At 34.5% G+C, this 25,838-nt stretch overlaps 1 protein-coding gene across 1 annotated transcript in view; it reads right to left on the bottom strand.

Moving 5' to 3' along the window:
- Positions 1-2,354: 2,354 nt before the first annotated feature.
- LOC114329376 (sensory neuron membrane protein 2) overlaps positions 2,355-25,838 on the bottom strand; it is a 164,856-nt gene continuing 141,372 nt past the window's right edge. Inside the window, exons 7-10 of the mRNA XM_028278453.2 lie at positions 21,762-21,958; positions 9,491-9,612; positions 8,652-8,777; positions 2,355-2,559 (exon numbers count right to left, since the gene is read on the bottom strand). Coding sequence (XP_028134254.2) covers positions 2,392-2,559; positions 8,652-8,777; positions 9,491-9,612; positions 21,762-21,958 — 613 coding nt within the window. The 3' untranslated portion in view covers positions 2,355-2,391. The remainder of the gene's footprint in view (positions 2,560-8,651; positions 8,778-9,490; positions 9,613-21,761; positions 21,959-25,838) is intronic.

The raw sequence follows: 25,838 nt of genomic DNA, 5'->3' as shown, positions 1-25,838 counted from the left end.
GAAAAAAATTTTTTTAACCTAATTCTTGGGAGTTAAATAACCCACAATTTCATATTTAAACATTTTTTCGTATCTCTGATGCTAATCTTTCTATTCTGAAGAAAATGGCATTTTTTACCAAACTACAAAAATTCGTTATTCGCTTTTTCCTCCATATCAGTTTTTTTTAAAACTAATCATTCTAAGCCAGTCAAACTTCTAAAATCTATTAATAATACATAAATAAAGAAGAATGAATAAGGCTAATGACTAAAAACACCGCTAACTTACATTATTATGCTTCCTATTGGATTTCTCCTTTTTTTTTTTTAAATATATTGATTTTTCAACCGTAAGTTTTTCATTTTTTATCTTAGAAAGATTGGTACAAAATAATTTTGTAGGTTTTTTCAAGATCTAAAAGACTATTGATATTAAATTTTTTTAAAATCCTCAGTCGCAAAAAGAGGTGACTGAATGGGTTGATAAAGGTGGTTTTTGCATGTTATTACAAGTTTTAATTGTCAATAACTCACACAATTTTTGCCGTAAAAAAATATTTGCAAACCAGGTTCTTTAGAATTAAACAAGTTACAATTTTATTTTTAAACATTTTTTCGTATCTCTGTTGCTAATCTTGCTATTCTGAAGAAAAGTCATTGTTTTTCAAACTACAAAAATTCGTTATTCGCTTTTAACTCCATTTTTTAAAATTAATCCTTCTAAGCCGGTCAAACTTCTAGAACCTATTAATAATACATAAATAAAAAAGACCAAATAAGGTTAATGACTAATTTTAATTAGGGTGGTGATTAGGGGGTTGCTTGCGATCACTTTTTCACTGAAAAAAAAAATGGGGACTGACATTATTTTCATTATAAGTTACTTAATTTTTAAGCTAGAGACTTTTTTTATTTCTGAAGATAGATATTTTTAAGTACATTAAATTAGTTTGAACAAGTTGTCCTCGAAAAATACATAGTTTTCCTGTCTTTTGACTTTGAAACTACAATATTTAGCATTTGACGAAGAAGAGCCAACATATATTAAAGTATAGCTCGATTACTATTGGTCTTACAGCAACTTAAAAAAAAGTTTTGTTTATTTTTTCAAAAGGTACATTTTTGTTACGTAAAGTTGTTTTGATAAAACGAAAACTTTTGGAGTTATTAGCAGAAAACTTATTAAAAACATTGATTTTTTCGATATAAAACTAATACTTTCGATAGCGAATAAATCGAAAACTATCAATTTTATCAAAAAAGTGTATAAAAAGTTGTTTGCTTAAAATAAACGTTTTTATCAACTTTTGCGATTAAAATATAATAAAAATTTTCCACCCCCGAGATGGGGTGGTAACCACCCCCATGGTAAAAGCGCCTTTCGGCATGATATAGATTTTGATCTTTGGACTATCCACTACTTATTCTCAAATTTCCAAGCAAATCGATCCATTCTGTAAAAATTGCGAGGTTTTGTCGTATTTTAAGCTTCATTACTTGGACTATATATTTATCTTTTGTATTTGAAGTAGGTACTTAATTTTTTTACTAATTTAGTTCATTAAGAAATTGTGAAGGGTGAGTCATAAATGAAACATGACATACTAATTGTACGAGGACGAGGTATAAATCAAATACGCGTTTTCTAATAAGAAAACGAAAACAAAGAATATTCAAAAGTAATTCAAGGAAAACCATTGAAAAAACAGCTAGCCGTTCCTAATTTTTACAGACACCTCAAAAAATAGATTTTGTGGTGGACATTAGCACTTGTCATTGGATCATGGGAAACAAAAAATTCAAAAAGATTTTATTAGTTTTAACGATTTTTGTCTTTTTGGTATCACTCAGAAGTCAAAACAACGAATTTTTTTGCAAAAGGGGCGAAAATCAACATATTTATTATTGTTAAACAAAAAATAAGCATAAAACAAAAAAATATCTCAACAGCGTTGCCTCACGAAATGTCTATAGAAAATATTTACAAAATTTCAATTGGATCGGTCAAGTAGTTCTTGAGTTACAATGTCCACTACCTTTGCAAAAAAGCAGTTTTGAGAAAAACGTGTTTAAGGTTTTGTTAACTTATATTTTCAATTTGTTTTTGTCTGTCAAAGCGTTGAGAGATGCACACAGGAATATATTTTTGAATCGCGGACTAACAAACAACGTTAACTAAACAAAGTTAATCAACATTTTTTTTTTATTAAAAGGGGGTATTACCCTACCCCAAATTAAAGATAACTATGATCATATTTTGATAGACAACCCATGCAAGTCGTAATTGTCTATATATAAAATATGATAAAAAAATTATTCATCCGGTTACAAGAGACTGTAGATTCAGATTTGCAAAGAAATAAAAAACAAATGTTTTACTGTACAAATATTTATTTACAAGCTATTTAACTTATTTTCTACGTGATATCACCTGTTTTCTTATAAGAATACCAGCCACGACCAACACCGATAAAGAAGACACTGCTATTAGTCCGTATTTAACACCATTTGCTATTTTCACAACTTTGAAAAATTGGTTGTTTAGAATGTTTATAAGATCGTCTGTCAAGTCAGCACACTGAAATATAGAAATTTTGTGTTAAAACAAGCATAGTTGACAGGCTATTTCAGCTATAAACATGCACGTATACTTTAATTAACCATCATGATAGAAGAACTCAAAAGGAACGATTTGAGCTTATGAAAATGTTCGTAAGTTTATTTTTGGCCAAGATATCGATATTTTAATGGCGCAATATCGGCTCACAGTCAAGTAAGTATTTTTTGACTCTTTATCGATCGTAACTCGGCTTCTGCGGACGCAAATGAGCTTCTCAAGGTCTCATTTTAAAGCTTATGTAATAAACTTCTAAACAAAGTTTGTCAATTTACTTTATCTTCATTTGTTTTAAAGTTATACTCGTTTGAAGTTATAATTTTCTTAAAAAATTTGTACATTAATTTGTTTATAAGGTTTTTATTAAATTTGAGCAATATTTATACTTTTCTAAATCCAATTGCATATAAAACGAGCATTTTATGTGGCGTACACACAATTAACGTGCCTCGAAGATACTGCAAAAGAACTTGATTCACTTGTATATGGATATCATATAGATAACGAAACTCTGAAGCCCCAAAAATTTTAATTTTAATGCCTTCAAGATCAGATTTAGTACCAACATGTATTGTAAAAATGTCTCTAAGAACTTATGCAGATGTAAAAAAGCAGAAATTCCCTGTAGAGAATGTCATTAGAATGCCTATATCTCGATGCAGATACATGAAAGAAAATGTTTTTGAAAATAGTATTAATAAATAATATTAACTTACTTTTTAGTTATATTTCAAATATTAGTTTTTAATTTTTTTTTCTCACTTAATACAAAAAATAGAAGACAAAGTAAATAGAATGAAAGGTGATACTAGGTACAGTATGATGATTTAATTATAAGAATTATATGATAAAATTTTATTAGGATCTTTAAAAATGAAAAATGAAGATAACGTATATAATATACATAGAAATTATAATTTGCATCGAGAAGTTAGCGCGTGAACCTTTACGCTTTGATTGTTAATCGTCATTATTGTTAATTAAGGTATAAATGTTTATAGAAAAAGACTTATAAACAAATTAATGTACAATTTTTGTAAAGAAATTATAACTTCAAAGGGGTATACCTTTAAAACAAATGAATATAAAGTAATTTAATAAGCTTTGGAAGCCTATTAATTACGCTTTAAAATGAGACCTTCTAAGCTCATTTGCATGCGTAGAAGCCGAGTGAGGATCGATAAGGCATCGAAAAATACTTATTTCGCAATTTGCAGTTTCATTGTGCACTCATTTTACTATATCTTGAGTTTTAATTATTGGATTTAAGTTTAGTAAACGTTTTTTTTCTTCGTTTTTTATTAAGGAACAAATTTTATTTATAATATTTTTTTCTATTTTTTTTTTAGTTTATGAACCAGAGCCTTATAAACAATTAAATTGTTTATAACAATTTTTTGACCACTCAGATCGAAATCTACCCTCAAAATTCGTAATTAGCGGCCAAAAATCCATAAGAAACCGTTGAGTTTGTCAATCATAATTGAAAAGGACACGGTGACCTCTATTTGGCACCTAGACTACAAAACGCAACGGCTAAACTCACTAAAATACCGGTATTCATTTGTTTCGAAGTCGACTAGCATGCTGACTTATGCCCAGTCAGCCATGTTGGTAGGTAGCGCATGCTGAACGCGTGGGAGACTCCCACTGATTCGCCATTTCCGAGGACGCCAGCTGACTTATGGAAGCTAGGACAAATAATTCCCGGACAAATAATCCCGGACAAAAAATCCCCACAAATTATCCCTGGACAAAAATCCCCGGACAAGAAATCCCCGGACAAATAATCCCCGGACAAATAATCCCCGGACAAAATATCCCCACAGAAGATCCCGGACAAATAATCCCCACAAATTTGTTTGGACAAAATATCCCCACAAAATATCCCGGACAAAAAATCCCCAACAAATATTTGCTGCCGAATAGTTCTCTAAAAGTTTTCCCGAAAATTTACCAAATTTCGAATTCCAATTCCATGCCGAAAACTTCAAATTTTACGTGACAAAATGAGAATGAGCTAAAGCCCCGTTCTCTTGACAGGCGCTTAACGCGTGTTTTGATAACGCGCGATTAAAACTACATATTTATATTTTAGTGAAGACCGTTCACATGCTAACGCGCGTTTTAGGTTATTAGAGCAGGGCATTTAGCACTAAAAACACCCGTATAAATAAATTTTTAAATACAGCACCTAGAGACTTGCAGTTTTTTGTATTATGTTCAGGATGACGTCAGGAAAAAAGACTACTATTCAAAAATGGGTGGAAATGCATAATTGCACTGGAAAGTGCATAAAATGCATCCCAAATTGCACAAATATAAAAATAAAGTCAAAATCAGTATACTAAGGAACAAAATTTATTATTTGGGCGGTTTTGGGGGTCACTGAATACGATTACGCCATCAGAACTGATCCCCGGATCACCTGGTGCCCAAGGTCACGGCAAGAGACGTCATCTTCCGGAGTTTCGATGGTTTTCGGCATTAAATCGATGCAAACGGATTACTCGGGGGTTTTAGGGGTCTCTAAATACGAATATGATATAAGAATTGACCTCCGGAGTACCTGGTGTCCAGGGTCGCAGCTAAGGCACGTCATCTTCTGGAGTTTCGAGGGATTTCGGCACAAAATTGTTGTAACTGGACTACTCGGGGGTTTTGAGGTGGTTAAACACAAAGATGCCATCAGGATGGACCTTAGGGTCACCTGGTGCCCAAAGCCACTGTAAGGGACGTCATCTTCTGGAGTTTCGAGGGCTTTCGCTATCAAATTGATGCAAACGGATATTATTTACCGGTTTTTGAGGTCGCTAAACACGAATATGCCATCAACACCGAACTCCCTGTGCACCTGGAGCCCAAGCTCACTGCAAGGGGCGTCCTCTTTTGGAGTTTGAGAGATTAAATTATATTGATAAAAATGGATTAGTCGGGGGGTTTTTAAGTCGTTAAACACGAATATGCCATCAGAACAGACGTCTCGATCACCCGGTGCCTAAGGTCACTGCAAGGGACGTCATATTCTGGAGTTTCGAGGGCTTTCGGTTTTAAATTGATCCAAACGGATTACTGACGTGTTTTGGGGTTACTAAACACGAATATGATTCCAGAATTAAACTCCGGAGTATCTGATGACCAGAATCGCTACTAGGGCACGTCATCTTCTGGAGTTTGGAGGGTTTTTGGCATAAAATGAATGCAAATGGATTACTTGGGGAGTTTTTGAGGTCGCTAAACACCAATATGCCATTAGAATAGACCCACGGAGCACCTGGTGCCCAGGGTCACTACAAAGAACATTATTTTCTGGAGTTTCGAGAAATTTTGACATTAAATTGATGCAAATGGATTACTGAGGGGTTCTTGAGGTTGTTAAATACGAATATGCCATCAGAACCGAATCCCCGAGAACTTGGTGCCCAAGGTTATTGCTAGGGCCGTCATCTTCTGGAGCTTCGAGAGTCTTCGGTACTAAATTGATGCAAGCGGATTACTCATAGGTTTTTGGGGTTGCCGAACGCGAATACGCTATCAGATCTCACCCTCGGAGCAGCTGGTGCCTAATGCAGGTCATCTTCTGTAGTTCAGAGGGTTTTTGGCATTCAATTGATGCAAAAGGATTACTTATTAATCGGATTTTGGCGTTGTTGAATACGATTGCGTCAACAGAACAGACACCAGAGCACCTGGTAGCTAGGGCACGTCATCTTCTGGAGTTTTGAGGGATTTCGGTACTTAATTTATACAAATGGATTACTCATGGGTTTTTGAACATAAATACGCCATCATAACAGACACCGGAGCACCTGGTGCCTATAAGGCTCCTTATCTTCGGTAGTTTCGATAGTTTTCGGTACTAAATTAGTGTAAACGGATTACTCTTGAGTTTTGGGGTTGCTGAATATGAATATGCCATCAGACCAAACCCACGCAGCATCTGGTGATTAAGGCAGGTCATCTTCTGGAGTTTTGGGTGTTTTCGGTATTAAAATGATGAAAACGGATTACTCATGGGTTTCTTAGTTACCTGAACACGAAAACGCCATCAGAACAGACATTGAAGCACCTGGTGCATAAGTGCTAAAACACGTTATCTTTTGGAGTTTCGAGAGTTTTCGGTACTAAATTGATGAAAAATCAATAAAATCAATTTCTTTTTGGTTTTGGGGTTGTTGAACACGAATATGGCTTACATGAGGAATTCTGGAGTATCTAGTGATTACTGTAATCACTAATAATGTCAACGCATAATAAAACTCATGTAAAAAATTAAATATATAAACATAGTAGAGTTCGTATTCCGTGAACCCAAAAACTCATGAGCAATTCGTTTACATCAATTTAGTACCAAAATTTTTCTAAACTCCATAAGATCATATATCTTAGGCACCACGTGCTCCGGTGTTTGTAATGACGGCGTATTTGTCTTCAGCAACCCCAAAAACACATGTGTAATCCGTTTGAATCTATGTAATGCCGAATAATTTATTTTTAATAGTTTAATGCCGAAATTCCTTAAAACTTCAGAAGATGACGTCCCCTGGGCACCAGGTGCACAGGGGTTATTTGTGATGGCATATTCGTGTGTAGCGACCTCAAAAACCCTCCAGTAATCCATTTGCATCAATTAAATGCCGAAGACCCTCGAAACCCTAGAAGATGACGTGCCCTAGTAGCGACCCTGGGTACCAGGTATTCCGAAGTTCAAATATGATGACATATTCATGTTTAGCGACCCCAAAAACCCGTAAGTAATACGTTTGCATAAATTTAATACCGAAATCCCTCGAAACTCCAGAATATGACGTGTTCTAGTAGCGACCCTGGACACCAGATACTCCGGAGTTCAGTTCTGATATCATATTCGTGTTTACCGACCCCAAAAAACCCGTGAGTAGTCCGTTTACATCAATTTAATGCCGAAAACGCTCGAAACTCCAGAAGATTACGTGCCTTAGTAGCGATCCTGGGCACCAGGTACTCCGTAATTCAATTCTGATGGCATATTCGTGTTTGGCGACCTCAAAAACCCCCGAGTAATCCATTTGCACCAATTTAATACCGAAAGTCCTCGAAAGTCCAGAAGATGACGTCCCTTGCAGTGACCTTGGGCACCAGGTGATCCAGAGGTCTGTTCTGATGGCATATTAGTGTTTAACCACCTCAAAAACCCCCCGAATAGTCCAGTTGCATCAATTTAGTGCCGAAATACCTCGAAACTTCAGAAGATGACTTGCCTTAGTAGCGACGCTGGGCACCAGGTACTCCGTAGGTCAATTCTGATGGCATATTAGTACTTAGTGACCCCTAAAACCCGTAAGTAATCCGTTTGCATCGATTTAATGCCGAAAACCATCGAAACTCCAGAAGGTGACGTCTCTTGCACTGACCTTGGGCACCAGGTGATCCGGGGGTCAGTTATGATTGTGTAATCGCATTTAGTGACCCCAAAAACCCCAAATAATAAATTTTGTTTCTTAGTATACTGATTTTGACTTTATTTTTATATTTATGCAATTTTGGATGCATTTTATGCACTTCACAGTGCAATAATACATTTCCACCCATTTTTGAATAGTAGACTTTTTCCTGAATTCATCCTGAACATAATGCAAAAAACTGCAAGTCTCTATGTGCTGTATTTAAAAATTTATTTATTTTGTGCTAAATGCCCTCGTCTATATTAAAACGCTCGTTGACATGTGAACGGTCTCGAGTAAAATGTCTGTACATAGTGTAATCGCGCGTTATCAAAACGTGCGATAAGCGACTGTCATGAGAACGGGGCCTTAGCTCATTTTCCATAATCTTCCAGGATTTTTGAAAAAACTCACACTCTTTTGTCACGTAAAATTTGAAGTTTTAAGCATGGAATTGGAATTCGAAATTTGGTAAAATTTCGGGAAAACTTTTAGAGAACTATTCGGCAGCAAATATTGCTTGGGGATTTTTTGTCCGGGATATTTTGTGGGGATATTTGTATGGATAAGGACTCCGACTTATGCCCACCCCTGTATTTTCGCCATTGTAATAACTTTACTTAAACTCACCTCTTCAATCCATATCACAGGCAACACTGTAGGCTTTAATTTTTGAGTAAACTGGATGTATTCGATATTTCTTAACACCACGTTAAGTTGGACCCTCTTCCTTCCTTGTAAGGGAGTGCCAGTATTCTGCAATAAAATTAGTATGTGATTTGGTTATAGTTAAAAGAAGAATATTTGTTATTTGTTAATAACTATTTTTTTCGACAGAGCATGATAAAATCACTGGTGATATGTTTCAGGTCATGGGATATAAATGGGAGAAAGTATGCTTACAATTATTATTCCTGGAATTAATAAATAGTTCCAAATGACTGGAAGATGGAGATGATAATATCAATTTATAAAAAAGGCGACCAAAACATCTATAACAATTATCCTTCAATCACTCTACTAAGTATCTTCGTCCTCTTATGGTGACTATCCGTTCTATCAATAGACTTAAAACAACTTAAAGAGCTATTGACAGACTTATGATAAATGGAGAGATCATATGAGAAACGAAGATCTAATAAGAAGAACCAAAGTATAAGATGTTATCGAAGCTATGGCAAAATCTAAATGGAAATGGGAACGACATGTGGTAAGAGAAAAAGAAGAGAAGTCGGCAAAAAAATAGAACAATGGCGACTAAGAGCACATAAACGAGGCATAGAAAGAGCTTAAAAAAATGAATGACGGCATTCAAGAAAAGGTAGAAGGGAGCTGGCACCAGATAGCTCAAGAAAAGCGAATATGGAAAACACAAGGGGAGACCGCTGTTAAGGACTGAACCAAAAGAAGGTGATAAAAAAGAAGTGTTGTGTAGTATAGTATATATTAAATATATTTAAAATACTTACTGGCTCAATCAATAAATAGATGCCATGTTTTTCGGGATCTGGCGAAGTCACTCCTTGTACTCCATTAATGTATGACTCATCAGCGTGGAGGAAATGGGGAAAGGATAATAGCAGAGGAGCACCTAAAACAAATATATTTACAATAAGACACTGATGTGTTTTAGATGATGGTCTTATACAACCCCACTTTTCCTTATTATCTACTCTATTTAATGGAGTAAACCAAAATAATATTTCACAATACTAATACCACAATCGTCTATGCCGAACATATCATCAGAGCTTCTCTTAAAGATCGCCCTGAAGGGGCCAGAGTCAATGGAATTATCATTAACAATGTAAGATATGCCCATGACACCTTAATATTAGCGGAAACAGAAGACCAACAAATAATATTGATGAACATACTATCAGAAGAAAGTCACAGACTGGGCTTGGCTATTAATCTTTCCAAAACCAAAATCATTGTATTCCACAAGAACCCCCATGAACAAATTACACCCAACATACAAATCAATGGTATCACACTTCAGAGTTCCAAAAACTTCATATACCTGGGCAGAGAGCTAAACAGTCAGCTAGACCACTAAAAAGAAATTAGAAGACGCATTGAAATATCCAGATCTGGCTTCATGAACATGCGTAAAATGCTCTGTAACCCCAAGCTATCAGTCACAATAAGATTGAGAACACTAAAGTGTATGTGTGGTCTCTATTACTATATGGCTGTGAGACCTGGACATTAAAACAGTATGACGTCAACAAACTGAATTCATTCGAAATGTGGATGTACCGCCGAATGCTAAGAATAAGCTGGACCAGCAAAGCTACAAATGAAGAAGTACTGGCAATAATGAACACACGTCCTGATCTGGTCAATACAATCAAAATTAGAAAGACGTCATACCTAGGACACATAATGCGCCATAGGGAATTTGAGCAGCTTCAGGTAATATAGAAGGCAAAATCGAAGGCAAATCGAAGGTAAAAGGGGTATAGGAAGAAAGAAAAAATCCTGGCTCCGAAACATCAGAGATTGGACCCACACAACAGGGAATGACTTAATCCATCAAGCCCAGAACAGAGAGAAATTTGCCATATTGATCGCCAACCTCAATAGAGAAGGCACTTAGGAGGAGAAGGAATACCACAATAATTTTTCTCCTCGATGGAGGCCGTTGTAGACTTCATCCGTGATCCAGGACAAAGAAACCTTCGCAGGTACCTACTAGATTACCGGGTTAGGAAACATCTGGAATCTGCTGACAGCATTATCTATACCATAGGACTATCCTAAAGGAGTTCCTACTTGCTACCGGCTTTAATATGATTGTATGTATTTTATGACTGAAAACGAAAGTCAAATATTTGGTCTACAGTTAAACATATCAAAGACAAAGATCATGCTAGCGGATAGACTACATAACAACAACAACCATCCACACATAACCTCGATTGACCGGTTTGAGATTGTTTTTTTTTATTACTCCAATTTATTTAACAATCTGTTCCGTTAGGAAAAATCAGTTAAAGTTATGACTTTCTTAGGCTATGACATGTAGGTAAGAATTCCAATGAAAACTTTCCTTTCTAAATTATCAACAAATGTATAGATAGTACTACTAGTACCTAAAATAAAGTAATACTTAAAATAGTTCTAATTTATCTAAAACCTATTTTGTAAGTCAGTTGGTTTATAACGCTTCAGTCTGCGAACTTCATCCTCCTTGTTTAATAATTCACTCGAGAAATCATTTGGATGCGCACTAAGTCTTTCTTCATACTTTTCACTGTATTTGCTGATTTCTTCTTTGATGCTAGGAACTTTCAGGTCTCTGCCTATTATTGCGTTGGGGACGTACCATGGAGCGTGTACTATGGTTCTTAATGCCTTATTTTGAAAACGTTGTATGATTTTCAAGTTAGAATTGCTGGCTGAGCCCCATGACTGTATGCCAAAGGTCCATGTGGGTTTAAGTATGGCTTTGTATACCACTAACGGCCGGTTTCACAAAGTCAAGTTAAGAGATAACCAGAGGTCACCCCAATATATTATAATGGGGGAACCTCTGGTTATCTCTTATCCACAAGTTAACTTTACTTTGTGAAACCGGCCGTAATTTATTTTCAATTGACAGTCTTGAATGTCTGCCCAGAATCCAATACATTTTTTGAAGTTTGAGTCCAAGTTGCTTTCTTTTGGTGAAGATGTATTTTCTCCATGTTGGCCTTTTATCTAGATGTATGCTCAGGTATTTGGTTGTATCTACTTGTACTAATTGTTTGTTGTTTATTTATACTGGTGGGCAGCTCTCTCTTCGCATGGAAAATGTCATGTGGGTCGATTTTGTTTCATTAGCTTTCAGTTTTTTTTTTTAGGTTATAGAATGGGAAACAAAGAAGTAAGAATACTCTGCTATGCAGACGACGTAATATTGATAGCCCAAGATGAAGATAGTCTGCAAAGATTAGTCCACAGATTTAACATTAAGAGCAAAATAATTCAATATGACAATTTCATCTCAGAATACCAAAACAATAGTAATCAGTAAAGAACCAATCAGATGCAAAATAGAAATTGATGGTATCAGTATTGAACAAGTAATAGAAGTAAGATACCTTGGAATTACATTGTCAAGTTACGGAGAGCTAGATAAAGAAGTGAGAAATCAAGTATAAAAAGCAAATAGATTGGCAGGATGCCTTAATAACGCTATATGGCGAAACCGACATATTAACACTGAGATAAAATCAAGAAATTATAAAGCCAGTGTAAGACCAATAACGACATAATATGCATCAGAAACAAGACCCGATACAGCCACAACACAAAGACTACTGGAAACGGCAGAGATGAGAGTACCGGGAAGAATTACAGGAAATACACTGAGAGATCGAAAGAGGAGCGAAGATATTAGAAAACAATCATACGTACAGTGTATAAACGAATGCACACTAAATAGAAAAAATAATGTAACAACCACATAACCAGAGTGTGAGAGACACGTGTGGTCAAAATATCACGAGATACATCACCAATTGGCAGAAGAAGTATCGGCCGACCGCGCAAAAGATGGAGTGACAACCTTCCATAGAGGTATCAATCCGCCAATGAATAAGCAGAATTGCTTATAAAAAGGAAGAAGAAGAAGAAGAAGAAGAAGAAGCTTTCAGTTTTCATTTTTTAACGATTTTTCTATTTTTTTTAAGTGGGCTTGTAAGTTATGCGAAGCTCTTTGGGGGTCTGTGTGAGATGCGATAATACCTGTGTCATCTGCGAATGTTGCCACTGTTGTAAATCTAGTTGTAGGTAGGTCAGCAGTAAATAATAGGTATAGTAAGGGATCGAGTACACTACCTTGTGGGACACCGGATTTTATTTTAAATAGTTCTGAGCGAGCATTTTGAAGTTTTACTAATGAAAAGCGATCTGTCAGATAGTTTAAGATTGTGAGCCCATACTTAGGCCTGGGATCATTGATCACAAACACAAGGTCACTAAGCAAACATCTCTCCATCGAAGTCCATCTCCAACAATTAAAGTACTTTGGACATGTTACGAGAAGAGACTCAGAAAACTCAGAAAACTTATTATCCAAGGAAAGGTATAGAAGGCCAAAGATCACGAGGAAGATTTCCAACAACACGGATCGACCAAATTACAGAAATATTGAAAGAAATGACCAGAGACAGATCTTTGAAGACAGACAATTCACGACATTACGATGACCACTATACTCCCTCCGAGGGGAGGTCAGGACTGAAGAGAGAGATTATTAGGCGGACAAGAGAATTCTCCAGTTTATGATGTATATCAAGCCCATATATTTATCAAACATTTATCAAAATCAAATATTCTTCTTCTTCCTCTTTATTAAGGAATTCTTCTTGTTCTTTGGCGGATTGATATCCCAGCTAACAGTGTTCGTATATATGACGTCAAACAAACGTCAACATTTTGGGAGAAGTTTCGTCAAAAGTTACGTCAAATTTTACCTAAAATATACGTATAAAAGTCACAGCGATGATACGTAACAGTTTAACGTTATTTCTACATAAGCTTTTCAACGTCACAAAAACGTCACTTTCTAGCTGAATTTTCGGTATAAATAATATATAAAAAGGACTTAAAATTATTGTGTGAATAAAACCACATACATGATGCTGATGACACATTTATTAAATATTTGAAATAAACATTTATTATATATTTGACTTTTATATGAGAGGAAGATACAAAATTATTAATAGCTACTTTATATAATACATAAACATACCCTTAAAGTAATCTTCATTCTTAAAGTGTAAACTGCATACAAGGACTAGGCTCTTATCCCATGTTTAGAAGATACCTATTTCCATACATTTCGTTTTTCAACTAAACTGCCATTGAATATAATTCTATCTTGTTTATTCTTTTTAGGGAAATAATGAAACGATAAATTCCCAAGTAGCAATTTGTCGACGCGACAACGTTGTCTACCGCGTGGCAACGTTTTGTTACAACGTTGTTATTGCCTAGAAGACGACCCTATTCTGCACTAATTTGGTGGACGATTTTTGAGTTGTCTTGACGTTGCCTAGGCAACCTCCTATGAAGCAACATCGTTTCGTAAGCGTTGCATAAGACAACTGAAGCGACTATAAAAAGAACCTGCGCGTGCAATGGTTGCTCAAGGAGTCAGACTAGTTATGTTTTTTTACCTATATTTTTAACACCTGTATGGTGAATGCGAAAACCAAAATGGTAACTATTTTGACATCGTATTAGGTATTTAAATTTATATAAATACATAAAGGACTTAAACAAAATTACCTGATCTGAAAATTTATAAACGCATCTCAGATTACCGTCAAATATGGATATTTCACCTTTAAAAAACACACGCGCTACTTTTTTACGACATTTTTGACAAAAAAATATGCAAATTTAAAAAAATCAAATTTTAATATAAAAGTTAAAATTTATGTTAAAGATGTTCTGTATAAATTTAATGTATTGATGGTGCTTTTAAAGGTATCAGAAAAAGGTATCATTTTTTATATTCTGTATTTTCATTTTCTTTACATCCCAAAAATCTCAAGTAAAACCAAAATGGTGAATTAAACAATATTACCTTATTACTAAAAAAATACCTTATTACCAACCCTAGACCGATAAGACAACTTAGAAGTCCAATCGCCAACCAAGCCCGGCCGCGCTGACTATCCCAACCATTTTAGAACGCACCCTCTTATTGGGTGACAGAGAGGTCATGTGACCAGTGTCAAAAGTGTAGCATTCTCCTTAACAGCGTTGCCACATTTTGGAGATTTCTACTTTTTTGGTAGATTTTTGATATTTTTTAAAATATTCTAGTAGGTAATATTGTTTAGTAGATTTTTGTTATATTTCAACATTTTGTTATGACTAAAATAAAATTTGCTTTTTAATAGTATTTACCCCATTTCTAAATTAATTTTCACACATTTGGTTACAATTTCCCAATCCGAAAATAAGACCGAAAATAAGATTCAGAATAATTAGGTCATTACCGAAAATAAGATTCAGGACGTAGATGATGAATATTACAGAGAAATGAAACTGGAAACTGGATTCTTGTGTAACAAACTTGCAGATTTCAAGTAACAGTGCAAGCAGTATTTCAGGTGTTATTGAAGAGTTCTGGCATTCGGTGAGCCTATTAGAAGCTAACGATGGAAAACTAAAATATCTAAACATATGTAACTTTGCAAAACACAAAATGTTGTGTTCACGTGTTTCTAATGTTAAATGCGAAACAATTGTTTGAAGAATTTGATCCAGACATGCAGCTGTTAAAATTAGTGGATGACAAAATATTCTAGTTGTTAAATGTACCTATTCATTTTTTTCGAATCATGAGGAAACTATAATAAGTATTTTTGAAAAATTTAAACGCAGAATGAAAGACTGCATTATTTAGAAAAACCAAAACGTTTCTTTTGAATGAGATATTTGGAATTAAAATGACACTACCTTTTGTCTTTTTTTCACCCCTGTAACTTATTAAAATAAACATTATAGAAGTTTTCAGGGACTTTCGGTCCTCGGTAATAACGTAATCTTTCTTTCTGCGTTTAAATTTTTCAAAATACTTATTAGTTTTCTCACGATTCGCAAAAAATGAAAACATTTAAAATACATTGAACATTTTAACGGGCGACATTTTGCGCCTATCCCCTTAAGTTAGCTGTTGTTTTTATTATCAAAAATCCCAAATATATCCCAAAAATCCTTAAGTATATTTTAGTTTTTGATTTAGTAGATTTTAGCTAAAAAATGGTAATTACCAGTTGTTGTTTGGGAATAGTTAGGTTTCCAATTTTTTGGAATTCCTCTTGGGACAGTTAAGACGGATATGCAGATTACTGTATAAGTATACTGTATTTACATGGCCTAAAAAGAATCTACTGATTTTGTGAAAGCAAAACTACTGAAAGAGTAAAAACTGACCTGGCAACCCCCTCTAGCAGGCAACCCCGTCTAGCAGGCAACCCCGTCTAGCAAAGCTGATACAAAGATTGAAAGATTAAGGTTATCAAATCTACTGATAAAACAGTGGACAATGGAATGGAAACCAGCTATTAAAAAAACAAACAAACAGGTTGTTAAATAAATCGAAAATTTCCAGCAAAATAAAACATATAATAATAAGAAAAAAATAAGGCTATAAATTCTTTTTCTCCTTCTGAAGTTGCCGCAAAGGTGTCACACACCTAGAACAACACCTAGGGTCGTGACAGACAACTTCAGAGTCGGCCAGGGCGTAAATTAGTTTAGCATTATAACGTTTTTAAGTCGTTGCGATTGTTGAAAAAACTGAACTGTGATACAGTGGAACCTCGTTAACTCGGATTAATCGGGACCGCGGCCGATCCGGGTTATCGAAAATCCGGGTTAGCCAGAGAAAATGGTAAAAATTAATAAAACACGGTATACTTACAGATAAACTCCGTTATAATTGAAATAACATGAAATATATATGCACAGTACACATCTAAACTACGCCTTTATCAAGAATTAGTTTCTTTTCCATTGTCACTACAACATTTTTATGTTTTTTGCCATTACGTAGACAAAAAAACACGCAAACACAAAATATGAATAGATTTACGAACGATTACAGAACGAAAGCGAACAATACAACTGTACTACACACAATACCCTCTCAATCCGATGTTATGTTATTTAATAACAGTGAAGACTAAGACCATTGTTTAAAAAAATAATTTTTTAATAGTCTTTTTAAACAATGCTAAGACAGTTTGAAATAAATACTACAGGTGCTTGTTGTTTTCGATAACTTGACAATGAACGTCGTGTGCCATGAGTCATTTTTACTATGGTATATGTAGTTCAAGTTCAAATTACACAAATACCCATTATCTCTCAAATATTATATTACATACATTTTTATTGATGAAATGTTTGTCTGATAAAAGTCGGTCCGGGTTAGCCGGACTTCCGGGTTATCGGGGGCCGACTTATCGGGGTTCCACTGTATGTAGTTGTCACAATGGTAATAAATTAGTTGCCCGTGTAACTAAAGGTATTACTTAAAGTTGTAACATCGCAATGTCAGTCGGGATAGGGGACGTTGGCCGAAACAACTTAAAATGCTCTCGGGCAACGTTATATACAGTGCATTTGTTTGTACTGACAACCAATGCGTCGAAAAATTGCTACTTGGGTTACTATTACGCTTTATACAAGAATCACATTGAGGCACACAACAATAATAATTTGATTTTTTTGCCATAACTCAATTAAAACAAACACATTTTAAGCACGCAAATGTAAGGTTATGTATTAATATCTATTTGAAAGGTTCGAAATAAATACGCGATGGCGCTGCAGTCTTAAACGAGATTGCCTTACGTAGCCTTACTTACCAAAAAGCCACGTTTTAGGGACGAATAAATTCATACGTATTATACCTACCAAAAAGCCACGTTTCAGAAACGAATAAATTCATACGTATTATATAAGTATTAAAATTTTGTATCAGTAACGTCATTTTTTGATAGATGTTACGTAACAATACAAAAAAACCTAAATTAAACGTTAAGGTAACGTTATCTTGCTAGCTGGGATGTCTATGGGAGGTTGTCACTCCATCTTTTGCGCGGTAGGCCGATGTTTCTTTTAGAATAGAATAGAATAGAAATATGCTTTATTGCCATGAAAAATTTTACAATTTTATCGACAAAGCTTATAAATAGTAAAAAAAACAAAACAGTAACAATCCAATTTACTAAAATTACATAAATCGTCAATATATTTAAATAATAATAATAATAATGAAGTTAAAACAGAAATAATCAATTGCAAAAATTTAAATAAATTGCAAATGCATAGTGTACCTAATAATTAATAAAAAAGGTTTAAAAGTTAAAAAGTTAAGCTGCTGCATATGACACCCAAATATAGATAAAAAAATAATAAAAATACTACTTGTGCAAAGGGTACTGTAATTTCTTAGTTATTGACTAAAAAAATCTTCTACTGAATAATGTGGTCTTTCAGACAGGTAGGCTTTTTTCAGTTTACGGAATTTGTGGAAAGATGGTGCCGATTTTAGTTGTAGGGGGAGATGGTTGTACATTTTTTTTGCGGAATATAATATCGATTTCTTTGGACGGGGTCGGCAAATAGACGTCAAACGTAGAATTTCTCGTGAAGTAGTCATGATTAGGTCTTGGTGGAAAGACATGTAGATGTTTACGAATTAAGCAAACAGTTTCTAAAATATACAAGGATGGAAGGGTTAAAATTCTGTGATCTTTGAAATAACTTCTGCAATGTGTTGTTCTTCTGATGCCAAACAGATATCTTATTGCTCTTTTTTGTAATTTGAAAATAACATCAAATTGGGCAGCTGTACCAGAGCCCCAAAAAAGGAAGACCATAACGAAGATGTGACTCGAACAAAGAAAAATATTTTATTTTGGAAGATGCTAAATTGAGTTCATTCGAAACAGATCTTATATGTATAGTCGGTTCGCTAAACTCAGACGCAACTGGCCAGATATTTTAGTCGATAATTTTTTTGTTTTTTGCCAATTTTGCAAAAATTGGCAAAATTACTAACTATTTAGTGATTATTAACTATTTAGTAATTATTTTTTGCCAAGTTTACTAAAATTGGCAAAATTACCGACTAAAATATCTAGAAAGTTGAGTCTGAGTTTAGCGAACAGACTATAGCATAGCAAGCTGAAGAGAGTTTCTTCCGTAACAAATCGATATGGAGGGACCATTTAAGCTTGCTGTCTAAAAAAATACCAAGAAATTTTACAGAATCAACGGTACTGATCTGGCTGTTATTTAGAGGTAAGGGTTGAAGAGCTCCTTTATAAGACAATGCTACTGTTTTATCTACGTTAAACGAGAGTAAATTTGAGTCAGACCAGGTTTTTATTGGAAGTAGATCAGAAGTTATAGTAGCATGAAGAGTTGCAATATTTGAGTTGCTCCAAGTGATACTGGTATCATCAGCAAAAAGAAAGATTTTTCCATCGATTTTTAAATTAGTGGTGTTATTAATAAAGATAAGGAAAAGTAGAGGACCCAATACTGAACCTTGAGGTACACCACATACAATGTTTTTGAGACTAAAGTCTGTATCATTTGCTCTAACCAGTTGTTTCCTATCATCCAAGTAAGATTGGAACCAATCTAAAGAAATTCCTCGAATTCCGTAGAAATTTAGTTTTTTTATCAAAATGTTGTGATTTACACAATCAAAAGCTTTGGCGTAGTCACAAAAAACGGTGGCAGTGTGAAGATTATTGTTCAGTGCTTGATAAACCTCATGTAGTACAGAAAACATGGCATCAGTGGTGTATTTATTAGTTAAAAAGCCGAACTGATTTTGTGATAAAATGTTGTTTTCAACTAGAAAGGACATAAGTCGGGCTTTTATGAGTCTCTCAATGATTTTGGAGAGTACTGATAGTAGTGCAATAGGTCTATAATTGCAGGTATTAGATATTTCACCACCCTTATGAAGAGGAATAATGATGGCTGTCTTCAGGCACTCTGGAAATTTACCTTTCTCAAAAGAATCATTAATTAGTGAGATGAGGACTTCTAACACATTTTCTGGAAGATAAAAAAAAATTTTTATCGATAGACCATCAGTACTACAGGAAGATTTGCTTTTTATACTATTGATTGTTTGGATCATTTCAAATTTATCGACTGGTTTTATAAAGAATGAATTCGAGACCTTTCTTGAATTAGGGAGATAGGAAATGGGATCTTGTTGTGGCAAAATAGTTGATGTAATATTTTTAATCACATTAACAAAGTATTCATTTAGATTTTCAGGGTCTGGAAGGGAAAATGTTTGAGCAGTGTGGGTTTTATTTCGAAGATCGTTAATTATGGACCAAGTTTCTTTTGCAACACTTTTGGAGCTTCCCAGACGGTTCTGGTAGTAGACTTTTTTAGCTGATTTTATAAGTTTAAGATAGGTTGCACTGTACTTGGTGATATATTCAGTAATAGAGACGTTGGTAGTAAATTTCTTGATATAGAGAAGAGAAAGCATATTCTTGGAAGATATTCGGATACCTTTAGTAGTCCAGGGTTTGTGATGTTTTGGCTTAATTGCAATTAAAGGAAATGCTTTATTGAAGATGCAGATAAGCTTATCTAAGAATTCACTGAAATTATTATCCACGTCCATGGCAGGAAAGCGCCACTAAGTGGTTAAGCATAAATTTTGGAATTTACGAAAGTTCCGGATGGAAAAATCCTGCCTAAACGTCGGGTTTTCGAGGAGGGTTTGCTGGAGATATTAAACTTCGTATAAACTGCTTCATGATCAGATAGTCCTGCATTAATAATTGTAGAGTGGACATCAAGGGGTGAGAAATCTGAGACTGTATAATCAATTATGGTAGATGAAGTTTTTGTAATCCTTGTAGGAGAATCAACGTGCATTGTTAGACCATACGATTCAAATATGTTGACCAAGGATATTTGTGTAGCACAAGCAGCAGCATAATCAATGTTAAAGTCCCGCATAAAATTTTTCTACTTTTATGGGGCAGGTCATCTAACAAATTTAGCAGGTTCTGAAAAAATAGTTCCGCGGAAGAAGCAGGTGATCTATAAATGGAAATAATATAAAGATTTTACCGATTGGTGATTTCTCTCTTGCTATTTTGACCACACGTGTATCCTCCATTCTGGTTATGTGGTTATTCCATTCTTTTTATATTTATTGTCCATTAGTTTATTCACTATAAATTACATTGTCTTCTAATGTCACTCCTCTCTTGAGCTCTCGCCGTATTCCCTGTAATTCTTCTCAGTAGGTACTCTCATCTCTGCCGTTTCCAGTAGTTTTTGTATTATGGCTGTATCGGATCTTCTTTGTGATACATATCAACTATTTTTAATCGAAAATAAGCCACAATTTTACTAAAAAAATGATTTTATTAACGTTTCGTCCAAATCTGATGCTGTTGTCAAAATAATAAAATTGTGGCTTATTTCCCATTAAAAATAGTTAATTGAAAAAATTCCACAAGAAAATAGCTTCAGAACAACGTTATGATACATATCATTATTGATCATATATACTGGCTTTATAATCTCTAGACTTTATCTCAGTGTTAATATGTCAGTATAGCCATATAGTGTTATTAAAGCATCCTGCCAGTCTATTGGCTTTTTCTACTTGATTTCTCACTTTCTTTGTCCAGGTCTCTGTAGCTGGACAACGTAATTCCAAGGTATTTTATTTCCATTACTTGTTCAATTCTGGTACCATCAATTCCATAGTCTTTTGCTCTTATGTTAAATCTGTGGACTAATCTTTGCAGACTATCTTCATCTTGGTCTATCAATATTGCGTCGTCTGCGTAACAATTTTTACTTCTTTGTTTCCCATTGCGTATCCTCTTCCTTTGTTGACGCCTTTGATGGCTTCATCCATTGAAGAGCATATGACTCAATGAGTCTCCTTGTCTTTTATTCCGCTGCCTATGTATAGGTTCTGTAATTTGGCCATCTATTCTGACTTTTACATTTTGTTGTTTTGGTAGATGTTTTCAATAGCTTTTATGGTATCTAGGTGGACCTATTATACAGAAGATGGAATATATCTTTATATCTCTATATTTTTTACATTTATTAAGTTAAATATTTAAGGATAAAAGTAAATACAAGAAATGCCTGTGCTATCATGTGTATTATAGCAATATTGGTATTCAAAACTCCATGTAAGTTACTTACCAAAACAGTCGTATACATCTATAACTCCATTCAGATAGCAGTCACGTACACCGTTGGGATTGAGAGTTCTCCCTGTACAAAAGCAATCTTCCTCAACGTTTGCTAATTTCGAATAGAACGTATCTGATTTTGGCTCATAACGGTATCCTTCTATATCCTTGTATGTTCCTGTGCTACTGTAAGAAACTTCCACTCTCCTAAAATTATATTTAAATATTAAAACATCGTTACCTTATTACTTATATACAGGGTGGGGCATTAGTGTGACAAAGTCCAATTACTCGTTTGTTGTAAGAGATACGAAAAAAAGTTATTTAGGTAAAAGTTGGGGCACACATAGTACCATATTTTAAAAATATCTTCAAATATACAGGGGCGTCCGTATTGACAGGGTGACACAAACTTATGTTTTTTTAAATGGAACACCCTGTATATTTTTACATTGTTGAATTATTCTCGAAGTTTACTTTCTTAAAATATATGGTTTTGTAATATTATACGAGGTAGTTTAAAAGTTAATTACGTTTTTTTGTTAATTTCGTAGCAAAATCTACACCCTGTAGAATTGTAGTGATTTGACATTAAATTTTCTATTTACATTTAAACGATTTTTAGTATAGTCTACTACTGTTAACCATTAATAGTATAGCGAAATGTTTAATTTTAGTATACAGGGTGGGTCGAAACTCGGAATGAGTATTTTCTGAGTTTTCTTAAATGGAACACCCTGTATTTTAGCATTGTAATGAAATTATATTTTATGGTACTTTTTTATTTCTTAAGCATTCCCTATACCTAAGTGCTTTAATTTGTAAGTTATTCGTTATTCTTTAAGAAAACATTAATTGCAACAAAAATTACGTAAAATTCCATTAAGTAGCCGTGAAAATATCAAATCAAAAGTAATTTTCCAAAAAAAAAATCCATAATAATCTAGCCGGATCCTTAATTTATTAATATTGGATGAGATATCCAAATACATTTGTAGTTAAGGTTGTTGGTGCTTAAAATATGAATCAAACATACACAATTCTGCCTAGTTGGCTATGTCACAAAATTTGCTTAAACATTTGACATTATACTATTTATATAGTTCCAGTTGATTTGATACCATTACTAATATTAATTTTTCTAATGAGGAACGGATTAAAGTGGCTTTGTGCTAGGAGAATATAACAAAAATGAGCTACTTGCAATAAAAATTTATCATCAGCAATTTCCTGATAGACGACAACCAAAAGGAGAAACTTTTGAAAGTATACTAAAACGGTTTCAACAGACTAGATACTTAGATTGTAAGAACGATTGTACTAATATGCAGATCCTCAGTGACACTAAGGATTACATTTAATTGCTATTTTCTTCACTTACAATGGTTTTTATTCGAGCAGATTTATCATAATCTAAGTGATCAGTCCGTTGAAACCGTTCTAGTATATTTTTAAACGTTTCTCTTCTTAGTTGTCGTCTATCAGGGAATTTCTGATGAAAAATTCTTATTGCTAGTAGCACATTTTTGTTATATTCCACTAGCACCAAAATCTTATTATTCAGTTTCTCATAAGAAAAATACATATTAGTAATGGTAACAAAGCAACTGGATCTATAAAAATAGTATAATGTCAAATTTTTAAGGAAATTTAGTGTCATAGCCGACTAGGTAGAATATTGTATGTTTTTATTAATATTTTGCGCACCAACAACTTTAATTAAGAATTTATTTGGATATTTTATGCAATAGTAATAAATTAAGGATCAGACTAGATTATGATGTATTTTCTTTTCCAAAAATTATTTTTATTAAATTTTTTCACAGCCACCTAATAATATTTCACTTAATTTTTCTTGCAATTAATATTTGGCTTAAAGAATCACGAATAACTTACAAATTAAAGCACTTAGGTATAGGGAATGCTTAAGAAATAAAATAGTACCATAAAATATCATTTCATTACAATACTTAAATACAGGGTGTTCCATTTAAGAAAACTCAAAAAATACTCATTCCGAGTTTCGACCCACCCTGTATACTAAAATTACACATTTCGCTGTACTGTTAATGTTTAACAATAGTAGACTATATTGAAAATCGTTTGAACATAAAATAAAAATTTGATGTCAAATCACTAAAATTCTACAGGGTGTAGATTTTGCTACGAAATTAACAAAAAAACGTAATTAACTTTTAAACTACGTCGTATAATATTACAAAACCATATATTTTAAGAAATGAAACATCGAGGAGAATCCAAAAATGTAAAAATATACAGGGTGTTCTATTAAAAAAAACATAAGTTTGTGTCACCCTGTCAATACAGACGACCCTGTATATTTAAAAATATTTTTAAATTATGGTACTATGTGTGCCCCAGCTTTTACCTAAATAACTTTTTTTCGTATCTCTTAAGACAAACGAGTAATTGGACTTTGTCACACTAATGCCCCACCCTGTATATTTAATAATAGTCGAAGAGCTGGGAGCGGATTTTGTGCATGATAAGTAATATGGAAAAACTATACGTGGATATGTTGAATTAGTTGTGTACATGACTTTCCCCAACGGCCGGAAACCAGAGTGGGGGACGAGGGTAGTTATAAGGGGTCAAAGTCGCGGTTTTTATTATTTTTTTATGACGCTTACGATCGAGATAATGCACTAAAATTTGGAAATAAGTAGGTCATCACGTACCTAAATAAAATCTTTAGGGGCGCAACGCTGCGAGGCCGACAAAGGGGTGAGGGTAGGGGTGAATATAAAAAATATAAGGGGCTTTTTGCGCCGTTCTTGATTGAGATAGTCCACCAAAATTTGGGTGTAAGTAGACCATGGCATAAGTAACTAAAATCCCCAGAGCCGGAAACCAGAGTGGGGGAAGAAGGTAGTTATAAGGGGTCAAAATCCCGTTTTTTATTATTTTTTTTTGTGACGCTCATGATCGAGATGGTGCACCAAAGTTTGGAAATAAGTAGGTCATGACGCAACTAAGTAAAATCTCCAGGAGTGGAACGCTGCGTGGCCGACAAAAGGGGTGGGACAGGGGTGAATATAAAAAAATTTAAGGGGTTTTTTGCGACGTTCGTGATTGAGTGCACCAAAATTTGGGAATAAGTAGACCATGACATAACTAAGTAATATTCCCAGAGGCGGAAACCAGAGTGGCGGACGAGGGTAGTTATAAGGGGTAAAATTCGCGGTTTTTATTATTTTTTTTGGGAGTAAGTAGATCATGACATTACTAAGTTAAATCTTCAGGAGCGGAACGCTGCGTGGGGGACAAATGTTGTGCCAGGTCACAAAAAAAATAATACACACTGCGACTTTGACCCCTTAAAACTACCCTCATCCCCAACTCTCGTTTCCGGCTCTGGGAATTTTACTTAGCTAAGTCATGGTCTACTTATTCCCAAATTTTGGTGCGCTATCTCAATCTATAACGTTGCAAAAAACCCTTTATATTTTTTATATTCACACCTACCCCCACACCTTTATCGGCAACGCAGCGTTCCGCCCCTGGAGATTATACTTAGTTACCTTATGACCTACTTATTCCCAAATTTTGGTGCACTATCTCGATCATGAGCGTCACAAAAAAAATCATAGAAACGGCGACTTTGACCCCTTATAACACCCCTCGTCCCCCACCTAGGGTTTCCGGCTCTGAGGATTTTACTTAGTTATGTCATGGTCTACTTATTCCCAAATTTTGGTGCACTCTCTCAATCAAGAACGTCGCAAAAAAATCCTTATATTTTTTGTATTCACCCTTGCCCCACCATTTTGTCGGCCACGCAGCGTGCCACCCCTGGAGATTTTACTTAGTTACGTCATGACCTACTTATTCCCAAATTTTGGTGCACCATCTCGATCATGAGCGTCACAAAAAAAAATAATAAAAACAAAGACATTGACCCCTTATAACTACCCTCGGCCTTCGGCCCCCACTCTGGTTTCCGGCCGTTGGGAGTCATGTACACAACTAATTTAACATATCCCCGTATAGTTTTTCCATATTACTTATCACGCACAAAATCCGCTTCTATCTCTCTGACTATAACTTTATTTTAATTTAAAACACT

The sequence above is a fragment of the Diabrotica virgifera genome, chromosome 9 (genome assembly GCF_917563875.1).
Source record: "Diabrotica virgifera virgifera chromosome 9, PGI_DIABVI_V3a".
Taxonomy (NCBI): domain Eukaryota; kingdom Metazoa; phylum Arthropoda; class Insecta; order Coleoptera; family Chrysomelidae; genus Diabrotica; species Diabrotica virgifera.
Note: the sequence above shows the minus strand (reverse complement) of the source record. Positions and strands in the feature narration are given on the sequence as shown.